The following is a 23,853-nucleotide window of genomic DNA, read 5'->3' on the forward strand; positions in this document are numbered from 1 at the left end:
TTGTTTTCCTACAGGTTCAAGATTAGCCATCAAGATGTCCAATCTATCAACATTGTGCTGTTCTCATTGAAGGCATAGAAAGTTTCTACTGGCTGTTTCTACAAGGTCCAGTATTGCAAAGTTTATACTCCTTGTGGATGAAAAACCACTGTCCTATCCTGTGGTAGGTGTCTGCTGGCTTGAGATCTAAGTTTGAGTGCTTTTATAAGATTGTCAGTTTAATCAGAAATGTGAACTACGTCTAGTGGACAAGAAAATGAAGGAAACTCTGCAGTGTTTTCTGAATTTAAAATAAACTTGCCAAGGAAAATCTAGATACATTACCTAGTGTATGAAAATAGCTGTTATGATAAAAACGTGTAATTTTCCATCTAGAAATCCCTCTTTAGTACCAGCAATAGTTACACTGCTCACATACTCAAAGGGATCTGTTTCACTGCACTTGTGATGAATTGTGAATCTGTTTCTCTTAGGCTTCTAGAACAAGCAAGAACAATTCAGTTTCATTTTTTCTGAAGAGGTGAGAAGCAACTCAAGAAAATGATAATTATTTTTTTAATGTTTATCACTGAATCTGCCACTGGTAAGTATAAATCTTCATTTTGGTAGTAGAACACCCAAAACATTTGCGGAATATGTGCCATTGTCTTGACAGTTGCTTAGAATGAGGCAAGTTTTCTATTTTGCAGCTAAGAACAAAGTCTTAATGATTTTGGCAATTTCAGACCAGCTCCAGAATTGGGAAATTTGACCCAAAATACCAAAATTATGAAATAAGAAGAGTAGAGCTGCTACCTGGAGACACCTGATGATGTTGTATGGGAGCATGGCTCTATGAAGAGCCACAACAAGGAAGAGAATGAGTCTGCTTCTTTTTGGGCCATTCGGAAGTGTGGTTGCAATAATTACTAAAAAACAATAATCTCTGAGAACCTCAGGAGAAGTAGAGATGGAAGGCTTATTTCATTCTTGCTATTAATGCTAGACTACAGTCTCTTTTCTCTTTTTTTTACAACTTCTGTATGCAATGGTACATTTGGGAAATTTGATTGAAAAGCAGATTTTGAGACTAAATTTTGCACACATAATCTCATTCCAAAGCTACTTTCCCAAATATATCTCAAGTTTTTAAGAAATCTAGCTACATAATGAAGATAAGAAAATTAATTAAGAAGATAAGAAAATGCAAATGTTAATTAATAGGATATCTGCTTTTATAAGCATTGACCCTTCTGAGGATTAGCCGTATTTAACAAGTCAAACCATACATGAAGAATTTCTCCTTTCCCCTTCCATTTGTGGCACCTGCTTTACTGTAGAGTGAGGCCAAGTTCTGCAATTCGTACCCATTTAATTTTGACACTGTTGGACTCTTATGAAAGAATCTTAGGGAAAAGTCTCTCTTTTTTTAACGGCCCTTTTCCTTCTGGTTTTGCTTGGTTGAAATAGAATAAAGACTTGGAAAACTGAGTTTTCCAGTAAATATTGCTGGAATAAAGAAATACTGCCAAACCACTCTACTGAAAGAAAGTCACTTTGTAAAAGACCAGCAGCACAGCAAACCACTTTTAAAGTCAGGCTAATATAATTTTCTGAAAGAAGCACTTTACTTCCTAATGTATCTTTTTTCCTCTTTCTCTGAAGAGAAGTTGTGTCCCCTTCGTGCCTCCATTGACGTGCTAGAAGGGGAATATTTTTTCCTTTGTTATCTTGAGTCAATGCAAGAACATTTTCAGGAAGAAGCATACACAATAAACTGGTACAAAGAAAATGCTGGAAAGCAGCAACTGATAAAGGAAACACACAGAATAGTTTCCCAAATGAATTTTCTGGAGTTTTGGCCAGCTGAACTCAGTGACTCTGGGAATTACTCTGTCACTCACAGGTGGGTACACAAGCCGGAGGGTGAGCATCTTGCCTTTGCACTTGTCTGTGAAGAAGCTAATTTCTTTGTCTTGCTTTGTATTGCTAGTGGCATCTGTACAAAGGAGGTGCAGGGAACTACATTAACTATGGTGTCATTTCCCACAGAGTTTCAAAACAACCACCCAGGCAGTCCTATAACATTTACAAATAGCTATAGATGGTTGCAGCCTTTTAAAGGTTCTGTAAACCTTTTGATAAGGCAGGTAGCATTTCTGCTGGTTTGTGATTAATTACCTAAGCAAAATGAGTGACAGGCAGCCTTTCTGTCCGCTGCCAAGCAAAAGGAAACATTTGCTTGTCTTCTCCACCAGACTTTTTCTCCCTTACTGTGTTGAGCAGATTTCATGCTATGAGGTCTGCCAAGTCAACTAACTGTAAAGTAAAGTAATAAAAAAAGAGTAGCATAGCTGAACTCTGGTTTCCGTGCAAACCTTTGCATGCTTGGAGCTGTTCAAAGAACAAATGAAATCATTGACTTTGATTTCTTACCACTGTAGAACATCATGAGTCAAAAGCAGAAATAAGAGTAGGCCTCAATTATTTGGCAGTAGTCTTCGTTAGATCACCATTAAAGATCGAAGGACTAAATCAAAGATTTGCTGCTTGGGGTTCTTATGACTAACTTACACCAAAACTGTAATTCAGCATTTGCAATTGAAGCAATAATGAATTTTAGGCAGATTATTTTGCATATGGTGATTCGTTATGTTCTCTAGGTAATATTTTTAAAGTTCTTGCCTGCTTCAAAAAGGTTATGGGACTGTGGATACTGAAAAATGCTCTCCACATTTCTCCAGTAACATCACAGACACAAGTCCATAGTTTACAGTTTTAAGCTAGACTTAATTATTAACCTCCAACTTAACTTGGAAGCTGAAAACTTCATGTTTTATTTTTCCATGTATCATTATTATTATCATCTTACTAAAATTATTTTAAAAAGTACGGAGTCACAGTATCTAAAATGCTAAATACTATAAATGAAATGTCTCCTAGTAGAATATTTCTTTTGAGTTTATATGATTTCTTTTTGATTGTAGATGACTCTTTATCCAAATAGTAAGTAAAGCTTTAGAAAAATTTTACTCATGTATTTGAACCCAATATTAAGAGAATTGTCTTTAGGGGCGATGAGTATGATAGTTGGACCACGTTGTTGTGCAAGGTTGTGCAAAGGTGGTTTGTTATTGAGTACAGACATTTGTCTGAAGCAGCACAGGTGAAGCCAGCTGCTCGGTTTTGGTGAGTAGGAGTTAACGTTAGGTAATACCTGACATAGGCTTGTCTGTTGTCATGGACCGGTACTTTTCATATCAAGTCTGAATTTGGCTTTAAATTTTGGCTTTATTAATCGCCTTGATCAGTCGTCTATATGGTCACTTCACTAAATGTGGTGCTAAAAAGCTATTACATCTAACAACTTACTCTACTGCCAGGACCTAACCAGTGGTATAAAATGCATGCTCTGACTTACGTTGGTGTGGGGAAGGATAGGCAGAGAGCATTCCTGAATCACCAGGCTACTGAAGGAGGTTGTCATAAGGAGTCTAAAATAAAGGAATAAAAGAGAGGAAAGCTGTGATAACCTCAGTCTTAATTCACGATCCTTGTGGTTTTGTGATTATTTTAAGGACTTGAAGTCATGATAGTAAATCCACTGTAAATTACAAGAACTCTGTAAAATGAATATGGAAAAAACATAAACTCCAAAACTGAGGGAAACAGCTTTACATATAGAAGAAGGAGATGATAGAAAAAGACCTAAAGTTAAACTGTTAGGATGAAGCTCATTAAAATAAACTTTTGCTGGAAAATATAAAAATGTCTGAATACTTTGTGAAATGTCTTGATTTGCTGATTTGTTTAAGCAAGAAACTCAAAAGAAAGATTTTGATTACATCGAAGCATTAATTTGGGATTAAGAATTTTGATTTTCTGCGTTTTTGTTTCATTTTCTGGGACTACATTATGCTACTACATTTTAAAACTCAGTTTTGAAAGAAAGCATTTCTATTTTGAAAATAAAAGTTTCTTGATTAAAATAATATATTTTGATCACCTGAAACAACTTTTTGTTTTCTCCAAAAATTCTTTCTGTTAGGCTCATAGAGACACTCATTTTTCTGTTAGGATCAAAAAAAAGGCACATGCCAGAATCTTGCAGTCCTCATGTGGGAACTCTTCGTAAGTGTCACTGCTGGAACAATAGGCATAAGTGAATTTTTTTCATGGGATTTTAATGGGATCTTGGGCTTAGTTTATATGATGATTCTCACTGTTGGCAAGCATGTTAAAGCAGTTACATTTCAGCAAATACAGAAGATTATCTGCAGAAATAGTTTTCTGCAGAGACAGAGGACTTGTAGTAGTCTCTATTGATAGGAAAAAGTTGTGGACTATTGCGGGCTACTGAATTGCTTTAAGATTTAAGAAGAATAGCGATTAGAATCAAATTAGTTTCATTTCAAAGCATTTATAACAGGTCAAATTTTTTATTTTAGAAGCACACATTCAAGTATATTGTTGTTTATCTTTTCTATTTTCAACTATTTAATTTAGAGCTAAATATTTGTAAGCTGTATGGGAAATTATTTTTAGAGTGCTTGTAACTGTATAGGCAGTTTTAGTGAACAAAGTGACACTTAAATATACTGCAGATTTTCAAGAAAAGTAAGACAGCACATGCTGACAGATTTTGCAAGCCAGTTAAATTTCAGGATTTTTTCTTGATATGTTACAACTGACAATATGCAAGAAGTGAGAGCTGAAAGTGATGTAATAATGTATTTATAGTGTATAATCCACTTATTTTTGACTTAAATAAGAATCAGAAGTTTTCCAGTTAAAACAGAAGTGTTCTGCTGAGACATAGCATGGATAGCTAATGTGTGTGTACGTGTGAGTTGATATGTTCATGTGTATTTATTAGTGTAGCAGACTTAGGATATAAAGTCAGGAATTAACAGACATCACCTGTAAGCCTGAGTGTGTCTGTTTTCAGCAACATTTCTTGAAAATAAAGGATTTCATACGCACTTGTAGCAGGAAAGTGTCTTGGTTTTGACTGGAGCAGAGTTAGTTTTGCTTTTTAGCAGCTAGAAGAGGTCCGTGTTTTGCATTTAGTACAGGATTTGCTCTGAGAAGAACGCTGATGGCGTGCTAATGGCACACTGATATTTATAGTTGGCACTGAGGCCTCAAGGACTTTTCAGCTGCTGTGTTCTTGCCGGTGTGCAGGAGCACAACAGGCTGGGGGGAAGCATGGCTGGGACAGAGGGCTCACAACTCCTCTTATGATTCGAACTTAGATTTAGGATTGAGGGCCAAACTGGCCAATGGAATATTCCATATCATGCAATGTCGTGCCCAGTATATAGATGGGAGTTGACTAGAAAGAAGTGCTCTTGCTCTTCCGGGGGCTCTCACTCTCGGACTCTCGGAGTGCTTTCTCTCTCTCCTTTTGGGCCTCTCACTCATCCAGAGTGGTGTAGAGACTTATCTGTTTTGGGATCGCTTGCCGGGACGGGACAGGCATTGGTCACTGGGTGGTGAGCAATTATACCGTGCACACTTGTTTGTATATATTATTATCATTATACATATATATTCATTTTTTATTAGTATTAGTATCAGTATTATTAATTTGTTCTTATGTCAACCCACAAATCTCTTTCCCTTTTGCCCTCTAATTCTCTTCCCCATTCCCTAGGGGTGGGGGAGGGTGAGTGAGTGGCTGTGTGGCATTTAGTTGCTGGCCAGGCTAAACCACGACAGAGTGGTAAGTAGAAAAACTGTGTCACACATCTTTGGCAGAATTTCTGATTTGTATGTTTTTTTCATAGCACTGTATCCTGTGGTTATCAAAGAAAAAAACAGAATACAAAAAAGCAGGTCATCTGGTCGATCTGTGTTGGTGATCTTGAAACTGAGAGAACTTACAGGTTCCCGAAAAAAATGAAAGTGCAAAGATCCATGATAAACACATGATACATTTTAAAATCCTAATAGTACTCACTCTTTCTATGTGTTTAGAACAATTGAAAGTAGTGGGAACACACACATTTAGAGTTAATATTGTAGTTTGGAAGGCAGTGTGACAGTTTCTTGAAGTAGATAACACTGGTTTGCTGCAGTGGAATAACTAAGAGATGACTTAGAGTTGGCTATGTATCCAGTAAACTTGGTTTATATTCCCTAAGGGCTTTCACTTCCCTGTATCCTCTCCTGAGTCAAGCTAGATCTTGTTCCTTCTTGGTGGGTTTGGAGGGGAGAGTTGAAAGGCTGTTAAGCCAGAAATGGTTTTGTTCCCCCAAAAATATCACTAAAGAATCTCTGCAAGTGAAAAACCAGGATAGAAATATAACAACTCAGACACTAGCAGTTTAAATAATACAACTTAATGCTTTTTATTTTTTTTTTCTGCAAATCACGTCTATGGCAGACAACTAGAAATTATGTAAGAAAAATTAATCTTAGTTTGCATAGGTATGGTTTTGTCACCTTCCAGGGAACTGGCCCTTGTCAGATTTTGGCTCATCAGGTAAAGTATCTTGATCCACTTTGGGTGAAATCATCGTATTTGTTGAACTGTTTTGCCAAATATTATCACAGAAGAGAGCCTCTGTGGAGTGACAGTGCTGAGGAGAACATGTGGGTTTATTGTTCCTTTCCTTCCATCTATCAAATCTAGATAACAAAATCGTATGCATTTTATGGCTAGATCCATAATTGCCTCTCCAGCAGTATTCAGATACTAGTGTAATGCCTAAAGAAACATACAGAGTCGATGGAACTAATTGAAACTAATGTTTATACCTACACTTAAACTTATCTTAGGTACCTTTACTGTCAGGGAGAATGAGAGGCCTTTCTGGGGCACAGATGATCTTGTCCAAAACCAAACATAAAACGGGTCACATAAACTGCACTCTAAAAGGGTGATTGTTGACTGTGGTCCAACTGCTGACTGTGAGTAGTAGCTCTGATTTAAATGTGTAAATGTGATGTTGAAGAATAGGTGAGAAGGACTCCACCCACCGTGAATACCCATGTGAGTACATCTTTGATGGAAAAGTTTTGATAAGATTTTTCCTGTTTATGACACCATAGTTAACTGACTGAGAAACCAAACCACTATGTTTTGATTTAGACAGTTAATTGCAATTATGAGTAATGAATAACTCAAGTGAGTGAGGAGAACAAGGAGAACCTGTGTAGGCTGAAAAAGGGGTACAATGCAAAGAGAGTGAGCAAAATACATAAATACATCTGTTTGGGGATCTTGAAAAGAGGAAAAAAAACCAAACCAAAAATTGGTCTAAATTCATCATCTAAATGATATCTTAATAGTTCTTCTGCATCTTGTAACAGTAAAAGGCGTGTCACTCAAGAATGATGTTTAAGCTGATACACTCATCAGGTTCACTTCTCCATTTCAACTGCTTCGTCCCCTTAGCCCTTCTCATGATTCTTGACTAGTTTCAATTCTCCTGGGAACGATTCCCTTTTCTTTTCTTGGAGACAGAAAGATTCAAACATATTTATGAATATATGGCTGACACTGGAGGGAAGTGCCCTGTGATTGCTGCTTTTGTTTTGTCAGATCCTACTTGTTCAGTAAAAAATGAGAGCTTTATGCAAAATCTCACCCATTAACTTACAGCAGCATACGACTTGCTCTTAAGCCCTAACTTTGTCAAAGTTAGGCCAGCTTTGCCAAACTTCAGCCAAAAGCTCTCCAGCTTCTTTTCTCTTGGTAATCATGTATTTGGACATAATCAGCAATGAAATAGCTCACAGGTATAATCTGATTCTTTAGAGGAATATGTGGATAGAACACATAGGGCCACAAAGATGATCCGAGGGCTGGAACACCTCTGCTATGAAGACAGACTGAGAGAGTTGGGGCTGTTCAGCCTGGAGAAGAGAAGGCTTCGGGGTGATCTTATAGCAGCCTTCCAGTACTTAAAAGGGGCCTACAGGAAATCTGGAGAGGGACTTTTTACAAGGGCGTGTAGTGATAGGACAAGGGGCAATGGATTTAAACTGAAAGAAGGCAGATTTACATTAGATATAAGGAAGAAATTTTTCACTCAGAGGGTAGTGAAGCACTGGAAGAGGTTGCCCAGAGAAGTTGTATGTGCCCCATCCCTGGAGGTGTTCAAGGCCAGGTTGGATGAGGCTTTGGGCAGCCTAGTGTAGTGGAGGGTTTCCCTGCCCATGGCAGGCGGGTTGGAACTAGGTGATCTTTGAGGTCCCTTCCAACTCTAACCATTCTATGATTCTATGATTCTAACATAGTAGATATCTGAATGACAATGTTCTGCTCTGAGATACTCAAAAGAGGCATTTTTAAGCATATCCACCTGATCTTTTATAAATACTGCTTAGGAGTGCACCCCAGTAGACTGCGGTGGCCAGCTACTGTAGATCTCTGATCAGTGCAGGCTGAAAGACAAAGAGATGAATCTTTTCCTAAATGCCTTGTTTTGCAGGCATACTTGAATCCTTAAGTGTTTCTGTAATTCATGAGGCTTGTGTAGTTTAGACATATTTCCAAAATATCAGTGACTATCTGCACAGTATCAAACAATGAATTATGTTGCTTTGTGAACAATAGCAGAGTTGCTCATCTTATTTTTGATGTTTTCCAAATATATTTTTCAGTTACTGCTTTAAATCTTAGCAAGGCATAGGAGATTAAATCTTCTAAATCACTAGCTGATTCAAGTTCCCAAATCTCTTTTATGCTCACTTGTAACTGTACATGATGCCATAGATTGTCGCATCCTTGTTCCAGTTGATATAGCATATATTGTCATGTTTCATAGATATAATTGTATTGTCAAATATTTTGTGATAGATGATTTAGTTTAGATAACCTCTTTGGTTACGGGAAATAAGACATTATTTGGGGGTGGAAAAGTAATAAAGGGGAATATAAATAATTAGGTCACTGTAGATGTACTTTTTACCTAACAGACATGTTAGAGAATTTATTTGTATTTTGCCGCGTAACTCTCTAAGTTACATTCCTTTTAAAAGCTCCTAAAACTGATTTTCCTGATTTTTTTTTTTTTCATAGCAACGGAAAACAAAATTTCACAATTCAAAAGTGGACCTTGAATGTACTTGAAAGAAATAAAAGCAGCTGCTTCAACATAAATCATTTAACTACAGAAATTAAAAACGCTGGAACTGGTCATTCACTGAAATGCAGTGATTTGTCTGTCAATGAAAATGACAGCGTAACATGGTACAAGGTAATTTTTGAAACAGTGTCACTCACATCATTGGCTGTAGAAACTAAACATCTGATTGCAGGAAAAATTAATTACAAACAAATTTTTAGAAGCATCTACAAACCTAGTAAAGCTCTAATTTTTTAGGTTATTAGGACAAAAACCTTTAGACAGATATACAAAAGAAAGTTTTTCTCTGCTCTCAGATTTGTTAGAAAAATGTACCTGTAATCAGAAATTATTAGTAAACTGGTAGTTTGGAATGATAAAAAATCTGTTTTCTGATTTAGCCAGCAGCTGGTTTAGACAGTTGCTACTTTACTGATGTGGATATTATCCTGACACTAAAGAAGGTGCCAAGATATTTGTTTTACTGTTGGCGTGTGCTTGTAAAGTAATTGCAAACTTTTCAATTTTGCTGTTTCTGAGCACTTTTTACAAAATGTGTAGCAGATCCAGTTCTGTTCATTTCAGGCAAATCATCGATCTTCTCTCTACCAGCTTTTGTCAGAGCACAGATGATAGTTGTGTAAGCACCTGTGACTGTTGAATGTTGTGCTCAACCATTGATGAAGCACCTTGAATAGCTTTCTTCCACCCTGTCCCTATGCATCGCCTTGACCAGTGCTCCTTATTCCTCTCAGGTGTTCTGGTTGTAATAACAGACCCGGTTCACTCCGTGTTGAATCAGTTTCAGGACAGGATTTTGACAGCTTAAATGTGTACATCTGGATTCTGCCTGGCAGAATGAGCCACAGTCCTGGTTCCTTGCCCTTCAGGGCCTGGGAGGGAAGGACCATTGATGGATAGGGCCATAAGTGTATACGTTTTCCTCAGTAAAGCACTGTACCCCAGACTGAACTCTCCCATGGCTAAGCTGAGTATATCGATGCCTAATATTTTAATGTCTAATACTGTGTGAGAGAGATGCAGCAGCCATCCTTGTGCCTAATTATTCTTTGGTGCCTGATTGGGTGAATATTTTCAAAGCCTTCTTATCACACCCTAAGCTGAGATAAAACAAGGATGGTCACACATGCTTTTTGTGTAAGAGCCTGATAGTAAGCATATGCATCCAGGAAATGTCCATTCCCTGGACAATTTCCAGCAGTGATCTTTTCGCTTCTTGATCTAAGGTAATTCAGAACAGAACCAGATATTTCTGTGTTTTCACAGGACATTCCACTTAGCATGTTCTGTGAATTAAAAAAACCCAACACCACGAACAACAGTTTATTTTGGGGGATAGGGAGAGTAAACTAATGTGAGTCCAACTCTTGTCACATTCTGAGATGGTCACTTTCTTCATTGTTGAGGCTTTTTGCTTTAACCTGACAGCTCCTCATAGGTCTAGAAAACTTTTGGCTGCAAGCAAGTGACACCTACAGAGTCTAGCCATCATTTTGAAAAAAATAGATGAGTGCATTTAAATTCCTGATATAATATTTTTAAACTTAGATACTTACCTGGAATTGCAGTGCTCTCAAATTCTGATGGGTTCAATGTTCAAATTTAAGTGACCATGACTGAAAATTAGGTCCCCATCACTTTTGGGTCAGATAAATGTAACTCAGATAGTGAAAGAGTGATGGTGACACTTCGTTTCAAATTTTTTTTTTTAATTTCTTTAAGATTTTGAATGTATTGTTTGCTACGGAATAGTATTTTCTGTCTTTATTGGTGCAGGACTGTGAGAATTATGAAAACGAAACAGAGCGAGAATTGGATTTTAAAACCTTAACAGTACAGCACTCTGGGATATATACCTGTAAAATTTTAATCAGTCATGAAGGAAAGATATACCACAGCACAAATACAATTAAGCTCATAGTAGAAGAAGGTAAGAAAGCTTTCTAAAATTTTAAAGTGTGCCTTTTGGTTCTCTTTACAGTGGAGATTTGTAATTATAGTTCTCATTTTATAAATGTATACAAGGGTGATCAAATCTGGTCATCTGAACTATTTTGCAATAATTTAAAATATAAAAAAGCAGCAGCAGAAGCTGTTTATATGATATATCACCAAATTAGGAAAATTTATTTGGTATATTTTCCCTGCAGGTTGTTTTTTTGTTTGTTTGTTTGTTTGTTTGTCTGTTTTTTAAAAAATTAGCTGCTATAAGTAATTCATACAAACTTACTAAGAATTTTGGGGAAGAACCTTTCGGACAATTGTATATTGCGTACTGTATATATATGTATATGCAAAAATTCAAGAGGACATACTGTGTTTTAAACTACTCAGTAGTGTTAGAGTCCAGATATTGTTCTTTGAATCAAATGGAATGTATGCGATTAGTTTTAGAAATAAAGCAAATGTGTGATTTTTATTGTGGTAGAATATAAGTAAAATATTACTTCAATAGTTCTTTCTATTTTAGATGCACCAGAGGCTGTCACTTTGGAGATAGTTGGACGTGATGAAGAAATTGAAACAGAAATAGGTATCAAATTAGTACAAGAATTTTTGTGTTAGCTACTGCATATATATGCTTTTGTTCTGATCTCTTTATGGTTGATGGTCTGGTTAAGTGTAATTCAACTGAGAACTGTCTGCGCACTCGCCTGAATCTGATCCATCCTCACATCTGATTATGTTTTGCCTAGTGTATTCCATGGTTGATATACAAGTACACTGAATGTACCCTTTTACAGAGGCAGAAGCTAAGGTTGTTGCTATGATCAGCAAGAGAAAGTGGTGGTAATGATAAACCATCTCTCCATGGCTTTCTTTTGTAGATAGCAAACCTCACGGACCCATGTGTGAAATATATCTAGTTTGTTCAGCTAACAGCGATAATGAGTAATTCCCTTAATACCTGATACAGTTGAGGACATTATTCTGCAGGGAAGTGAGAAGTGTGAGGGTTGACAGTCCTGGAAACGTAAGCATGCAGATCTATCACTGCTGCAAAGAGTTGTATATATTGTCAAAAGCCAAGACCTTAACTGTGCTTCTAAATAACATGGCCTGCAGGCTTCACACAGTATTGGACAGGATGTAGGATTTTGCGACTGAGACTGTAATTGATTTTTAAAAACAGAAATTTACTTCTCTTTTTCCTCTCCTGTGCCTGAGTGCTTCTCCCACCTGGTTACTTAGTCCTTCCTTTCCAAGTCTGAAAAATCATATTTACCTCCTCTGTTGCTCATACATACATCTTATTTACTCAGCCAGGACCTTAGATTCTAATTTTCCTTCCTTCCTACGAATACCAGTTGATAGGTCCTTTTTCCAATGGTAGTACCCCAATCCTATGATGCCTCGTGTCTCCTAGCCTCCCAGTACACCCTTCCTGCACAGTTCTTCCCACTTACTGTGCTTGTCCCAACCCTTAGAAGGTAGTAGGGTTCAGCATCAAATGATTATGGACCACCTATCTTCTATTCTTTATCTGCCTTGCTAAGATCTTTTGATAAGGTCATTGAACTACCTCCTGAGGGATAAGACAGATGACATGGTGGAGAGTGAAGGGATTTTTGGGTGAGCTATGTCCATGGTCTTTCAAACCTGCCATTGTTTAGATGATGTTCTATAACAGTTCCCTGAAAATAACTATTTTGTATGGTGAAAAAGCTAGAGTTGCAAGTTAGGTGATACTAGAAGTTTACGCCTGTATTTCAATCTGTCCAACTGTGATTTGGATCTCTAAGGTCCAAATCTAAGATGGGCAGATTTTCAGCTGGATCCTGCTTTAAATGTTCTTAACCAGTTCTACTGGAAGCATCCACTTTGACAAATCTTCAGAAGTCAGCTTATAATGTGTGCCCCTAGAGAACTCCTGGGCAGGCATCACTTACTGGGAAGCATTTGTGCATAATGGCCTGAACAAGAACTAACATGTGTCTTTTGTGGTTTAATAAAGGGTGTTTTGGATGTGTTCCCTGGAAATGATGCTGGCATAGCCTAGAAACGGTGGTGTAAAGTTGCAGCTAACCTCAGGTCAGGCTTCCTGTGACAATGTTTAAAGTAAAATGCCTTGCAAATCATCAAATCTCACACTTCAGAGCTGCATAATTCTGCTTTTATTTTTCCAAGTATACAGTTGTCTTTTTAGTTTTACTCTTTCTTATAATTAACTGGACTCTATGTGGTGGTTTCTGTGGCTTCCAATTAGTGCTTTGAAAGGGTACAAAGTAGCTGACTTACTACATGACTTGTTCACATATTCAAGATTATACTGATTTCCAAGCATGGTGCTGGAATGAGAATTTCTTCTGTGAGACTTCAGCAGGGAGTCTAACAGGTTTTGATTTTATTGAGTAGTAGCATATAGTTTAGCTATTATAATAAATTGATTGCAATTTCCCTTACCAATTACTTACTTTTACCTGGCCCTGGGACACTGATGATAGGTTGTCCTCTCCTGTTCTCTGCCTGTAGAGCACAGTCTAGTTCATAGAATCATAGAATATCTGAAGTTGGAAGGAACCCACAAAGATCGTCGAGCCCAATTCCCTTTAATTCTCTAAAGCCTGAAATTCTCCAGCCTATTTATACTCTTCTGTCTGTGACAGCCTATTTGAGACAAAGCAGTGGATGACTGTCACTCTGCAACAGGGTACAACAGAGCCCTGTGCGTGGTTGCTGAAGCCACCGCCAGTGCAGGTAGAACACCTATGAAACATCACGCAGGAACAGTCTAGAAAGAAGCATAGCTCATGGGATACATTGCCTGAAAAGCTGACATTTTACCGCACTGTGAACATGAATGCTCCTTCTGACTAGATCTTCTCATGTTATGCTTTGTTTAGGTAGAGAAGAGATACTCAATTGCACAGGTTTCTTGGGTTATCATATGCGAGAAGATGCCAGCCTCTACTGGTTGATTAATCAAACATTTCCAGAAAAATGCACAGGTATTCCTGAGAATGAACCTTCGATCTGTGAAGAAGAGTTCAAAAAATTACAGTAGGTTTCCTGAAAATACTGCACTTTTATATGTATGTTATAATGTCCTGCACTTTGTGGAACTGCAAATTCAGTAAAACCTCAGTCTGGGGTTATTTTAGAAACTTTTCCTCAAAATCCGCCTCCCAGAGCTGGTTGCAGGTTTCTGCACAGATAATGTTACTGACACCATTCCTTGTTGCAGATTGGGAAACAAGTTCTATGTCACAAGGCTACTTCGGATTAAAAAAGTAACAGACGAGGACATGCTTCATAATTTCACCTGCATGTTGCAAGCTGATGAAAGAACACAAATAAAAATAGTGAAACTGAAGAAAGGTACAGTGTAATCTATGACTCATACTTCTCATATGTAATTGTTAGTCATGCCAGCCTTCTCAATCCTGAGGGTAGGGTACTGATTTCAGAACATCTCTCCAAATACGTCTGTGTGCTGATGAAGGACCTGGTCCATCTAGCGCTGGACCTAACAACTCCCTGAGTGATTCCTCCTGCTCTGAGACACAGGCAGCAGGGGTTGCTGCTGTGTCTACTGGAGAAGCTATGTGAGGGCTCCATAGTTCAACCTGTGCTGCCATGGACACAGCTGGGGAGGCTGAGCTATGCTCTGTCTGACAGAGCACTTTATTAGATCCCGTGACAGAGCATTCCCTCTGCTCTTCTGCTCATCAGATTGGTGGGATCACAGGGGCTAACTACCCAAAACTTGGTGTAGCCCAGAGTTTGCTGTTTGGATCACTTTGTTTATTAAGCAGCACTTTCTAAAATTAAAATCTGAGGTTTTGGTTGGTTATTATGGTTTTGGTTTTTTTTTTTTTTTTGGATGTATGTGAAGTATTTTGTATGTTTGTTTGTTTGTTTTTCCCTGGAAAAGTTAATCTTTTATATTTCTGATGGTTTATATTCCTTTTATATTTCTGTTGATGATTTTTCTCTTGTTAAGGACTCTATCCTTCTAGCCATGGAAAACAGACATCTACCACATAGTAGTGCTTCACATTTACAGTCCAGACAGTCTGGAGATTCATGGCAAATGGGCATTCCCTTCTTATTTTTCATCTCTCTCAGACCTTCCCAAGCTTTACTAGGAGGAAATATGTGAAAATAGACTAGTCAAAAGATGATGCATCTAATAAAGCAAATGAAATACAGACTACAATGAGCATGACTTGACAGTGTCTTCATAAAGACTTCACAGAGATTTAAGGATTAAAAATCTGTATTTGGAACTGAAAAGACAAAGATAACAGAATAATAATTAAAAAAAAAAAAAAAAAAAAAAAAAAAAAAGCCTGAAAGAGACTAGAGGCAGAATTAAAAAAAAAGTTCTTGACCAAAATGATTAAAGGGGACATTAAGGACTATTATGGATGGACTGAGAAAGGGATGAAAGGTAGAGAAAAACAGGAAATAATAAAGAAGCTGAAGAAAACTCCTTGTAAAAGTGGATGACCACCAGTTTGGACCACTGTACATCTATGAGGATCTGTAGTGTCAGTCTTGATCCCACACACGGTTCATTTATGTGTGGGGAGGGTGTATGAATGTGTGCAAGATTGTTTCTCCAGTTTTTGGAGTAATCCATGTTCTGTAGCTTTTCTCCATCTCAGGACAAACAACACACATGTGCTTGAAGTGTTAGCAGGAAAGGATTCATATCAATGTTTCGAGTTTAGGGAGTGATTTTAACATGCCATCAGTATTGAATACAGTAATCTTGTCATATGTATTCTTTGTTAAGGCCGTAATTTCCTGGGTTTCTGTTTTACAGGGAACACCCAAGATCTTCCTGTGCACATATTTACAGCTGGAATGGTCCTTGCTGTACTATTTCCATGTGTTGCTGTAGCTGCGGTGTTTGTCTGTGTGATGTTTAGAATTGACTTAGTTCTATTTTACAGGAACATATGCAGAAGAGACGACACTGCTGGAGGTATGACTTGGCTAATGCTGACATTGGAATAAATGTATTGATTAAAATATTGTTTCTGGTAGGTTCTATAAAACAATCATCTTTGAGGGGGAGAAAATAAATCCAGTACTTTTGTGAGTAGAAACAGCAAAGAATATGTAAAAGAGAACTTGGTGGTCGAGTGCTAAAGTGAGTTTGTTATACACCCAGGGCAGTAACAGAAGATAAACACAGTGAAGAAGCTGCCTCTGGACCAGGTAGTGGATGCCTTTCAGTGAGGTGAAGGTTAAAATGCTTCCTTAATTGTAGAGGCCATTTCAATATTTATAGGTTTGTCAATAAATGCACTCAAGGAGAGCACACTACCAGTATCTTACCAGACAGCATTGCTGTGATCTCGACTTAAGGAGCAAGCCTGACAGTTACCCAATCCGGGTATAATTTTTCTGAAAATTGTGGTGAAAAAAACTTGTTGAATATATGTACTTGATTTTCTTAGCCCTCCTTAGTCTTTAAATCAGCTTGAATATAGTTTGAATAAACTGCAGTGTTTGGAGATTTCTCAGTAATAGGTTGATGTCATTTATGCCTGCCGGGATTATTTATCTGTTGATGTTAGCTATCACTGCATGCACTGGCTTACAGGCAGGGTCTCCCAGAACCTGGCCGAGGCCGCCCCGGAGGAACTGATTGTCTGGTACTTGGCAATGGATTTCCTACTCATAGAGCTCTTGCATAGGTAGAGTTTAATGGGCTTGAGTTTGTGCTGTCTTTTCTAAACTACATGTAGCAAAGTATCTGGAAAGGGAAGCAAAGAAGTACAGTTCAAGATGCAAAGCTATGTGCACCGCCGTATCAACCCAGGTAGTTGTTCACTGTCAAGGTTCAATTAGGTGTCGCTTAATGTGGTAGACCTGACCTCTGAATTGGTCTTGGATTTTGTGTTTGTAAATTACTGCCCAAAGCATGACCAGACATGGTATATGCTTATAGTTAAAATAATAATTTGATTTATTCTCTTTTGCCAGTACTCATTCTACAAAACTACTTGATAGTCTTGGACAAAGAGTAAAATAATTCTGGAAATCTGCAATATCACTTAAATAACATTCTTATCAGGTTACAGAAACATTTTTTGCTTCCCTTCATTTTCTTGATCATCACAGATGTGACATTTACTGATTAAATTAATACGATTTTTTAAAAAAACACCTTGATGTAGAAAGGATATGTTATTTTCAAATACTTGCAAAATGCAATCAGAATCTTTTGTATTAAATTTAAATTCATTCAGGATGTTTTTTGTTTGAAGACTGTTTGCGGTATCAAAGGAAAGAGCAGGAGTTTCTAACTGCTTTGCTGCTGAGACAATAACTTTGAAAACTGGAAGGGTGGATCAGATACTGTATTTCAAATGATTGCTAACATGGCAACAATTGGTGATTTCTTTCCAGATGGAAAAGAATATGATGCATTTGTGTCTTACTTGAAAGACTGCATTTCTCCTACTGAAGAAGAGAGAGAATTTGCTTTGAAGATACTACCCATGATATTAGAAGAAAACTTTGGGTACAAGTTATGTATATTTGAGAGGGATGTATCCCCTGGAGGAGGTAAGCGTATTGAATATTATTATCATTAAATAGACACATCATTTTCACACAAAGGTAAAAGTCTGTCATTAGAGAGAATTCTATCAAACGTTTGTGCATTGAACAGCTACATTTTTCATTTAATCTAGACTTTGTGCATACGAAGTTCTCATGCACACATTTTACATATTTTATACATATATTTATGAATTCATATACACCTGCACACATACACACACATATTTTTAATTACACAGAACCAAGATGAACAGATGAAAGAGCTAGCATGGAGAAAGTCAAGGTGAGAACACAAATGATGTCAGGTGTTTCTTAGTAATAGTGGTCTTGCTCTGCTTTTGCTGAGAGTAGGCACCTATGAATGAACTATGAACTCACATTTACTGCACAGAGCAGCTGCTGTCTCTCGTACTATTCTCAGGTAACTTGTATGTTTACTGTATCTTCAGTATGGTGATTGAAACCATTTTGTGGATGTAATGGATGCCATAACAAAATAGAAATGAGAACATAGAATTTTGTTTCTCTAAGTGGCCTATGGGTAGATGGCCCTTTGCAGATACTTGGAAAAAAGATACTGGGAGATTCCATTTAGTCCAAAGATCTCATTGAGGAATAGAATTTCATTGTTGAAAGCACAGAACAACAATGTCAGTTAACCTCCTTCACAAGAGAGGATCTTCTCTCCTTGTATCCATTCCTGACATACTTTTCTAACCTGAGAAGTGCCATAACTCTCCTAAGCCATTTTTTCCCAGCTATTCTCTCTCCTTAAGAATTAAAAAAAGGCTTTCCAAAGTGTTCAGTCTGATTCTTTCAGTAGTTCTAACTTATTTTCTTGCAATAGTTGTAGCTTATTTCCTTTTCTCTGGTCTGATCCATTGTGAATATGAAAACTGGAGTATTTTCTTCTATTTTCAGGAGCTATCGGTGTGTTGTAATACCTTTGTCAGCCGCCTTCTCCTCTCAGTTTTCTGTTCTTATGTTTCTACTGCAGTTTGCTCTGCTTTTCCCTTCAAGGCATGTTTTCTACATCTCTGGTCTCTGAAGACCTTATTGTCCCATGGTGCTGAAGCAAGGACAAGAAGTTGTGCATGACAAATGAATTTGGTGCACGGGTGTTTGAAGGGTGACATCATTTGATTTCATTCATTGCTTGCCATGACAAAAGTCATGGATCTAAAAGACAGTTTGAACTCATTCTATCATCACATGCTCGTTTCCTCAACCTTCTATTACTGGCAATAGATGTGAGTATTCAGTGAAGTAAAGGAAGGAGTAACCTGAGAGTTACTGAATATTTGGAGAGAGGTTTCTGTTGGTGACTTTCTGTGGAACCACTCCAATGATATCTATTATTAAAGAGCAAAGAGATGTCTGGTTTGAGGAAAAATAAATTTTACTGTCACCTTCTGTCCGTGTGACTACTGACTGATAGCTGTCCAAGGTATCTGGAGATTGTATGTAGGTTTTGTCTACTCCAGAAAACAAGCTTTGGTCATACCTGAGCTCATTTTCACAGACTCTTAATCTATAATGCATATTAATCTCTTCATAGGGACAGGATGCTTACATACTGTCACTTTATAAAGGGTACATTTTTGGTACATGTGCGACTGTTAAAAGATAAGTCGATTCAGTGCCTATCCTTTCAATATAGTTTAATAACACATCTGTCTTTGATTTGCAGCGGTTGTTGATGATATTCATTCATTCATTGAGAAAAGCCGAAGATTAATCATTATACTGAGCCAGAACTACATTTCTGACAGAGCCATATACGAACTTGAGAGTGGACTGCATAAAGCGCTAGTTGAAAGGAAAACTAAGATCATAGTAATTGAATATATGCCTATAAGTGACTACAATTTCTTGCCAGAATCGCTGTCTCTTTTACCATCAAAGAGGGTCGTGAAGTGGAAAAAGGATAAATCTCTTCCCATGAATTCCAGATTTTGGAAGAACCTTCGGTACCTAATGCCAGCAAAACCTAACAAGATAAACACCAAAGGGCACTCTAACAATCTTGACCTAGGCTCAGAAGGGGCTCAACCATGGGTTGAGGGCTGTGACTTTAATGTAGTTGTATAACAATCGTGGAGACAGAAGATGCTGCAGAAAACTGCACACTTTGCTAACTACTAGAAAACACAAACTTCACACTTACTTTCGGAAGGTAGTGTTTGTAAGAGCCCAAATCTCAGATCTGAGAAGAGTGTAGAAATTGTTACAGTGGCTAGGACAATGTTAACCCCAATGCTAAGTGCTATACCAGAGAGAGTGTCCTCAGTGATCTGCACAAGTCGCAGAAATTTGATTCTGCTTACGACTTACCACATGGCACAAAGCACAATGCAAAACATTTTGATTTCCCATTTTCCAGTAGTTTAGAATTATATTAGTTATACTTGCATACTTTTTGAGACCCCTGAATAAATATATCAGTATTTGCAAAGCAGTATTATTTAGATGCTCTTGGTTTTATATTTTGGTATTTCCTAAGGATCCTGCTCGGGAGTAGACCCAAATGGCTCCCGCCCTAGCGAGCTTACCATGCAGGCTTTGGGCAATGTCAAGCATAAAAAACAAGTGAAAACAGAGAAAAGGAAGGTTAGAAAGAGAGAGCAGATTTGATTGGGCTAAGAGTAGTCACTACTGACTTGTACATGATCTAGACAAGCCAAGTGGGAGTTATTTGGAGGAACAGTAAAGACGGTTTCCATCCTCCTATTTCACTGAGAATACAGTAAATGCTCCTTTTGGAAGGCAGAAGAGAAGGATGAGATAGAGATAATAGTATTTTGTTTATGGACACTGATAACTACATTATACCCTGAGTTGCCTTCAGCTGCGGGATGCAGGGAATTTATGTGAAAATGAGGTCTTTGGTATGAACATATACTCCTAACCCTTTGGAATGTAGAATTATTTTTTAAAACAAATTTAGTGATGCCATTCAAAACCATGGTAATCCTCCCTTATTATTAACTTCCCGGCAGAAGATCCCAATCTGACATAAATTTCTGGATAAAATGAAACCATATTTCTGCCTAGTACTAATGGGGAGAAATCAATGGAGAACCATTTTGGAAGATCTTCTGTCAGTTTGCTAGGAGACCATCAAGGCTCAGCCCACTCTCATCATTGTCTTGCATTTAACTAATGCTAGTTCTGAAGAGGCATCTCTTTGACATTGACACTTAATTCATGCAGCTGTAGTGAGAGCTCCATTACCTTCTCAGTGCACTTGAGAACACAGTTGGAGCGCTGGGTGTCATAGCAATGTCTCAAGATTCATGAGAATTAAATACCTTGTTGTTGTCAAGTATCCTGTAATCAAGCATAGTTTCTGACAGATGTTTGGTTAAAAGTAAAGGCTAAATGTGGATTTACAAAAAGGAGACAACACAGTTGCCAGGCTGACATGCAGATGAAAAGGAACAAAGGAATAAGGCATGCATCTGCAGTGTCCTTCAGATCAGCTCCAAGAGGTCTTCTTTCTGTCAGGCAACTAAAGAGCTATTGAAACATCATCTTTAGGCAAAACCGTTCTTGGGCTTAAGCTTTTACTGAAGAGGATTTCTGCTCTGTAGATACATCTGTCTTTATATTTCTAAATCTTTCTCAAGACTGTTATTCTCTACCAGTGTTTCCTGTGATTTTGTGATCATAGATCAGATTTAACATTCTCCTGCAGGACTAATGATCACCCCTACTTCAGACATGACATTGGACATATTTGGCACATCCATTTCTTCGCCAAACAGCTGACAGAAAAGTTAATAACTTTCCTGGTACTTAACTGAGGTGTTAAACTTGCTCCTCAGCCACATAGTTTTCCGTACGCTGTCATCAACGTTTTACCTTACAAGTGTCAAATGAGTTATACTATGCATGTGAATACGGTACTGTACATGGCTTGTTAAAAGTTCTGGACTCAGATTCTCTATGAGAATCAACTACCATAAATTGAGGTTGAATTTGCCGTGAATGCCCCCTCGCCTCAGCTTGGAGAGATGATATGGCTGCACATACCTGCTGTACCTCATGAAGCTGTACCCTGAATATTGTGAGACCATACAGAATTTGACCACACTGAGGTTTTACAGAATAACAGAGGACTATACATAAGAAACGTCGAAAGCTAAATGGCCTTAACTCTAAAGTTGTTTGAATGCCAGCAAAGCAGGTAAAGGGAGACAAGGGTAATTAAGGATATGTGTGCTCATATTAACACCAGATGTTGCTCTTACTGCTCTTATATCCTGAGTTACTGACTTTAATCCGTGCTTGGAAATGCCTGCTTTCTGCTTATCAGTCCCAAGAGAAAAGGAACAGCTAATATGACTTTTATGTGTTGATTTGCCTGATCATGTATGTGTCAATTTATTAGTGAATTCACATGATAGTTGGTTTGAAGTAATGGATCATTTCAGTGATTTATATTGCATTTTTTGTTCCATTTTTGCACTTAATAAAACTTTATTTCCCCCTCTCCACATCTGAGGCCTTAATTTTTGCTGCAATTAGACAGCATTAATTGTCAAAAATCAAATTTACGGTAAGAAAAAATGCAAGAAAAAGGAAGAGTGTTGTTAGATCTGCTTTCCACAAGCAATAAATGTCTCATTTGTACGTAGAACAACTTACACAGAGCCAAATCCAAAAAAGCCATTGGAATATTTAATTTGCCAGAGGAGGATGTAGATGGGATCAGTAAGGAGACAGCTCATTTAAGACACCAGTCTTGAAGATTCTTGTCTTTCTTGCACATTCTACAACATGGAACACCAGGAGACCTGCATGGATGAACAAGGAGCTCCTGGACCAACTAGGACACAAAAATAAAGCCTACAGAGGATGGAAGCAAGGACAGGTAGCCTGGGAAGAATACAAAGAAATTGTCTGAGCAACCAGAGATCAGGTTAAGAAAGCTAAAGCCCTGATAGAGTTAAATCTGGCCAGGGACATCAAGAGCAACAAGAAAAACTTCTATAGATATGTCAGTGATAAAAAAGAGATCTAGGGAAAACATAGGCCCTCTCCAGAAGGAAATGGGGGACCTGGCTACCCGGGATATGGAGAAGGCACTCAAAGAGTTGTGGTCAATAGTTCAATATCCAAGTGGAGACCAGTGACGAGTGGTGTTCCTCAGGGGTCAGTACTGGGGCCAGTGCTGTTTGACATCTTTGTTGGCATGGACAGTGGGATCGAGTGCACCCTCAGCAAGTTTGCAGATGACACCAAGTTGTGTGGTGTTGTGGACATGCTGGAGGGAAGGGATGCCATCCAGAAGGACCTTGACAGGCTTGAGAGGTGGACTTGTGCAAACCTCATGAAGTTCAACATGACCAAGTGCAAGGTCCTGCACATGGGTCAGGACAATCTCAAGCATAAGTACAGGCAGGGCGGAGAATGGATTGAGAACAGCCCTGAGGAAAAGGACTTGGGGGTGCTGGTGGATGAGAAGCTCAACACGAGCCAGCAATGTGCGCAGGCAGCTCAGAAAGCCAACTGTATCCTGGGCTGTATGAAAAGAAGCGTGCCCAGCAGGTCAAGGTGGTGATTCCAGAGAAGTTGTAGATGCCCCATCCCTGGAGGTGTTCAAGGCCAGGTTGGATGAGGCTTTGGGCAACCTGGTGTAGTGGAAGGTTTTCTTGCCCATGGCAGGGGGATTGGAACTAGATGATCTTTGAGGTCCCTTCCAACTCTAACCATTCTATGATTCTATGATTCTGCCCCTCTACTCTGCTCTCGTGAGACCCCACCTGGAATACTGCATTCAGCTCTGGGGTCCCCACCACAAGAAGAACATGGAGCTGCTGGAGCAAATCCAGAGGAGGGCCATGAAGATGATCCAAGGGCTGGAGCATCTCTCCTATGAAGACAGACTGAGAGAGTTGGAGCTGTTGAGCCTGGAGAAGAGAAGGCTCCGGGGTGATCTTATTGCAGCCTTCCAGTACTTAAAGGGGGCCTACAGGAAAGCTAGAGAGGGACTTTTTACAAGGGCATGCAGTGATAAGACAAGGGGCAATGGCTTTAAACTGAAAGAGGGTAGATTTAGGAAGAAATTTTTCACTCTGAGAGCGGTGAAGCACTGGAACAGGTTGCCCAGAGAAGTTGTAGATGCCCCATCCCTGGAGGTGTTCAAGGCCAGGTTGGATGAGGCTTTGGGCATCCTGGTGTAGTGGAGGGTTTCCCTGCCCATGGCAGGGGGACTGGAACTAGATGATCTTTAAGGTCTCTTCCAACC

The 23,853-nt window shown here is 38.5% G+C and overlaps 1 protein-coding gene across 1 annotated transcript; it reads left to right on the forward strand.

Moving 5' to 3' along the window:
- Positions 1–540: 540 nt before the first annotated feature.
- On the forward strand, positions 541–19,691 carry IL18R1 (interleukin 18 receptor 1). Its single transcript, XM_009985935.1, has 10 exons — positions 541–583; positions 1,645–1,885; positions 9,011–9,188; positions 10,854–11,007; positions 11,548–11,610; positions 13,922–14,078; positions 14,263–14,396; positions 15,850–16,011; positions 17,445–17,603; positions 19,291–19,691. The coding sequence occupies exons 1-10, from the start codon at positions 541–543 to the stop codon at positions 19,689–19,691; spliced, it is 1,692 nt and encodes a 563-aa protein (XP_009984237.1).
- Positions 19,692–23,853: the final 4,162 nt, after the last annotated feature.

The sequence above is a fragment of the Tauraco erythrolophus genome, chromosome 1 (assembly GCF_009769465.1).
Source record: "Tauraco erythrolophus isolate bTauEry1 chromosome 1, bTauEry1.pri, whole genome shotgun sequence".
Taxonomy (NCBI): Eukaryota; Metazoa; Chordata; class Aves; order Musophagiformes; family Musophagidae; genus Tauraco; species Tauraco erythrolophus.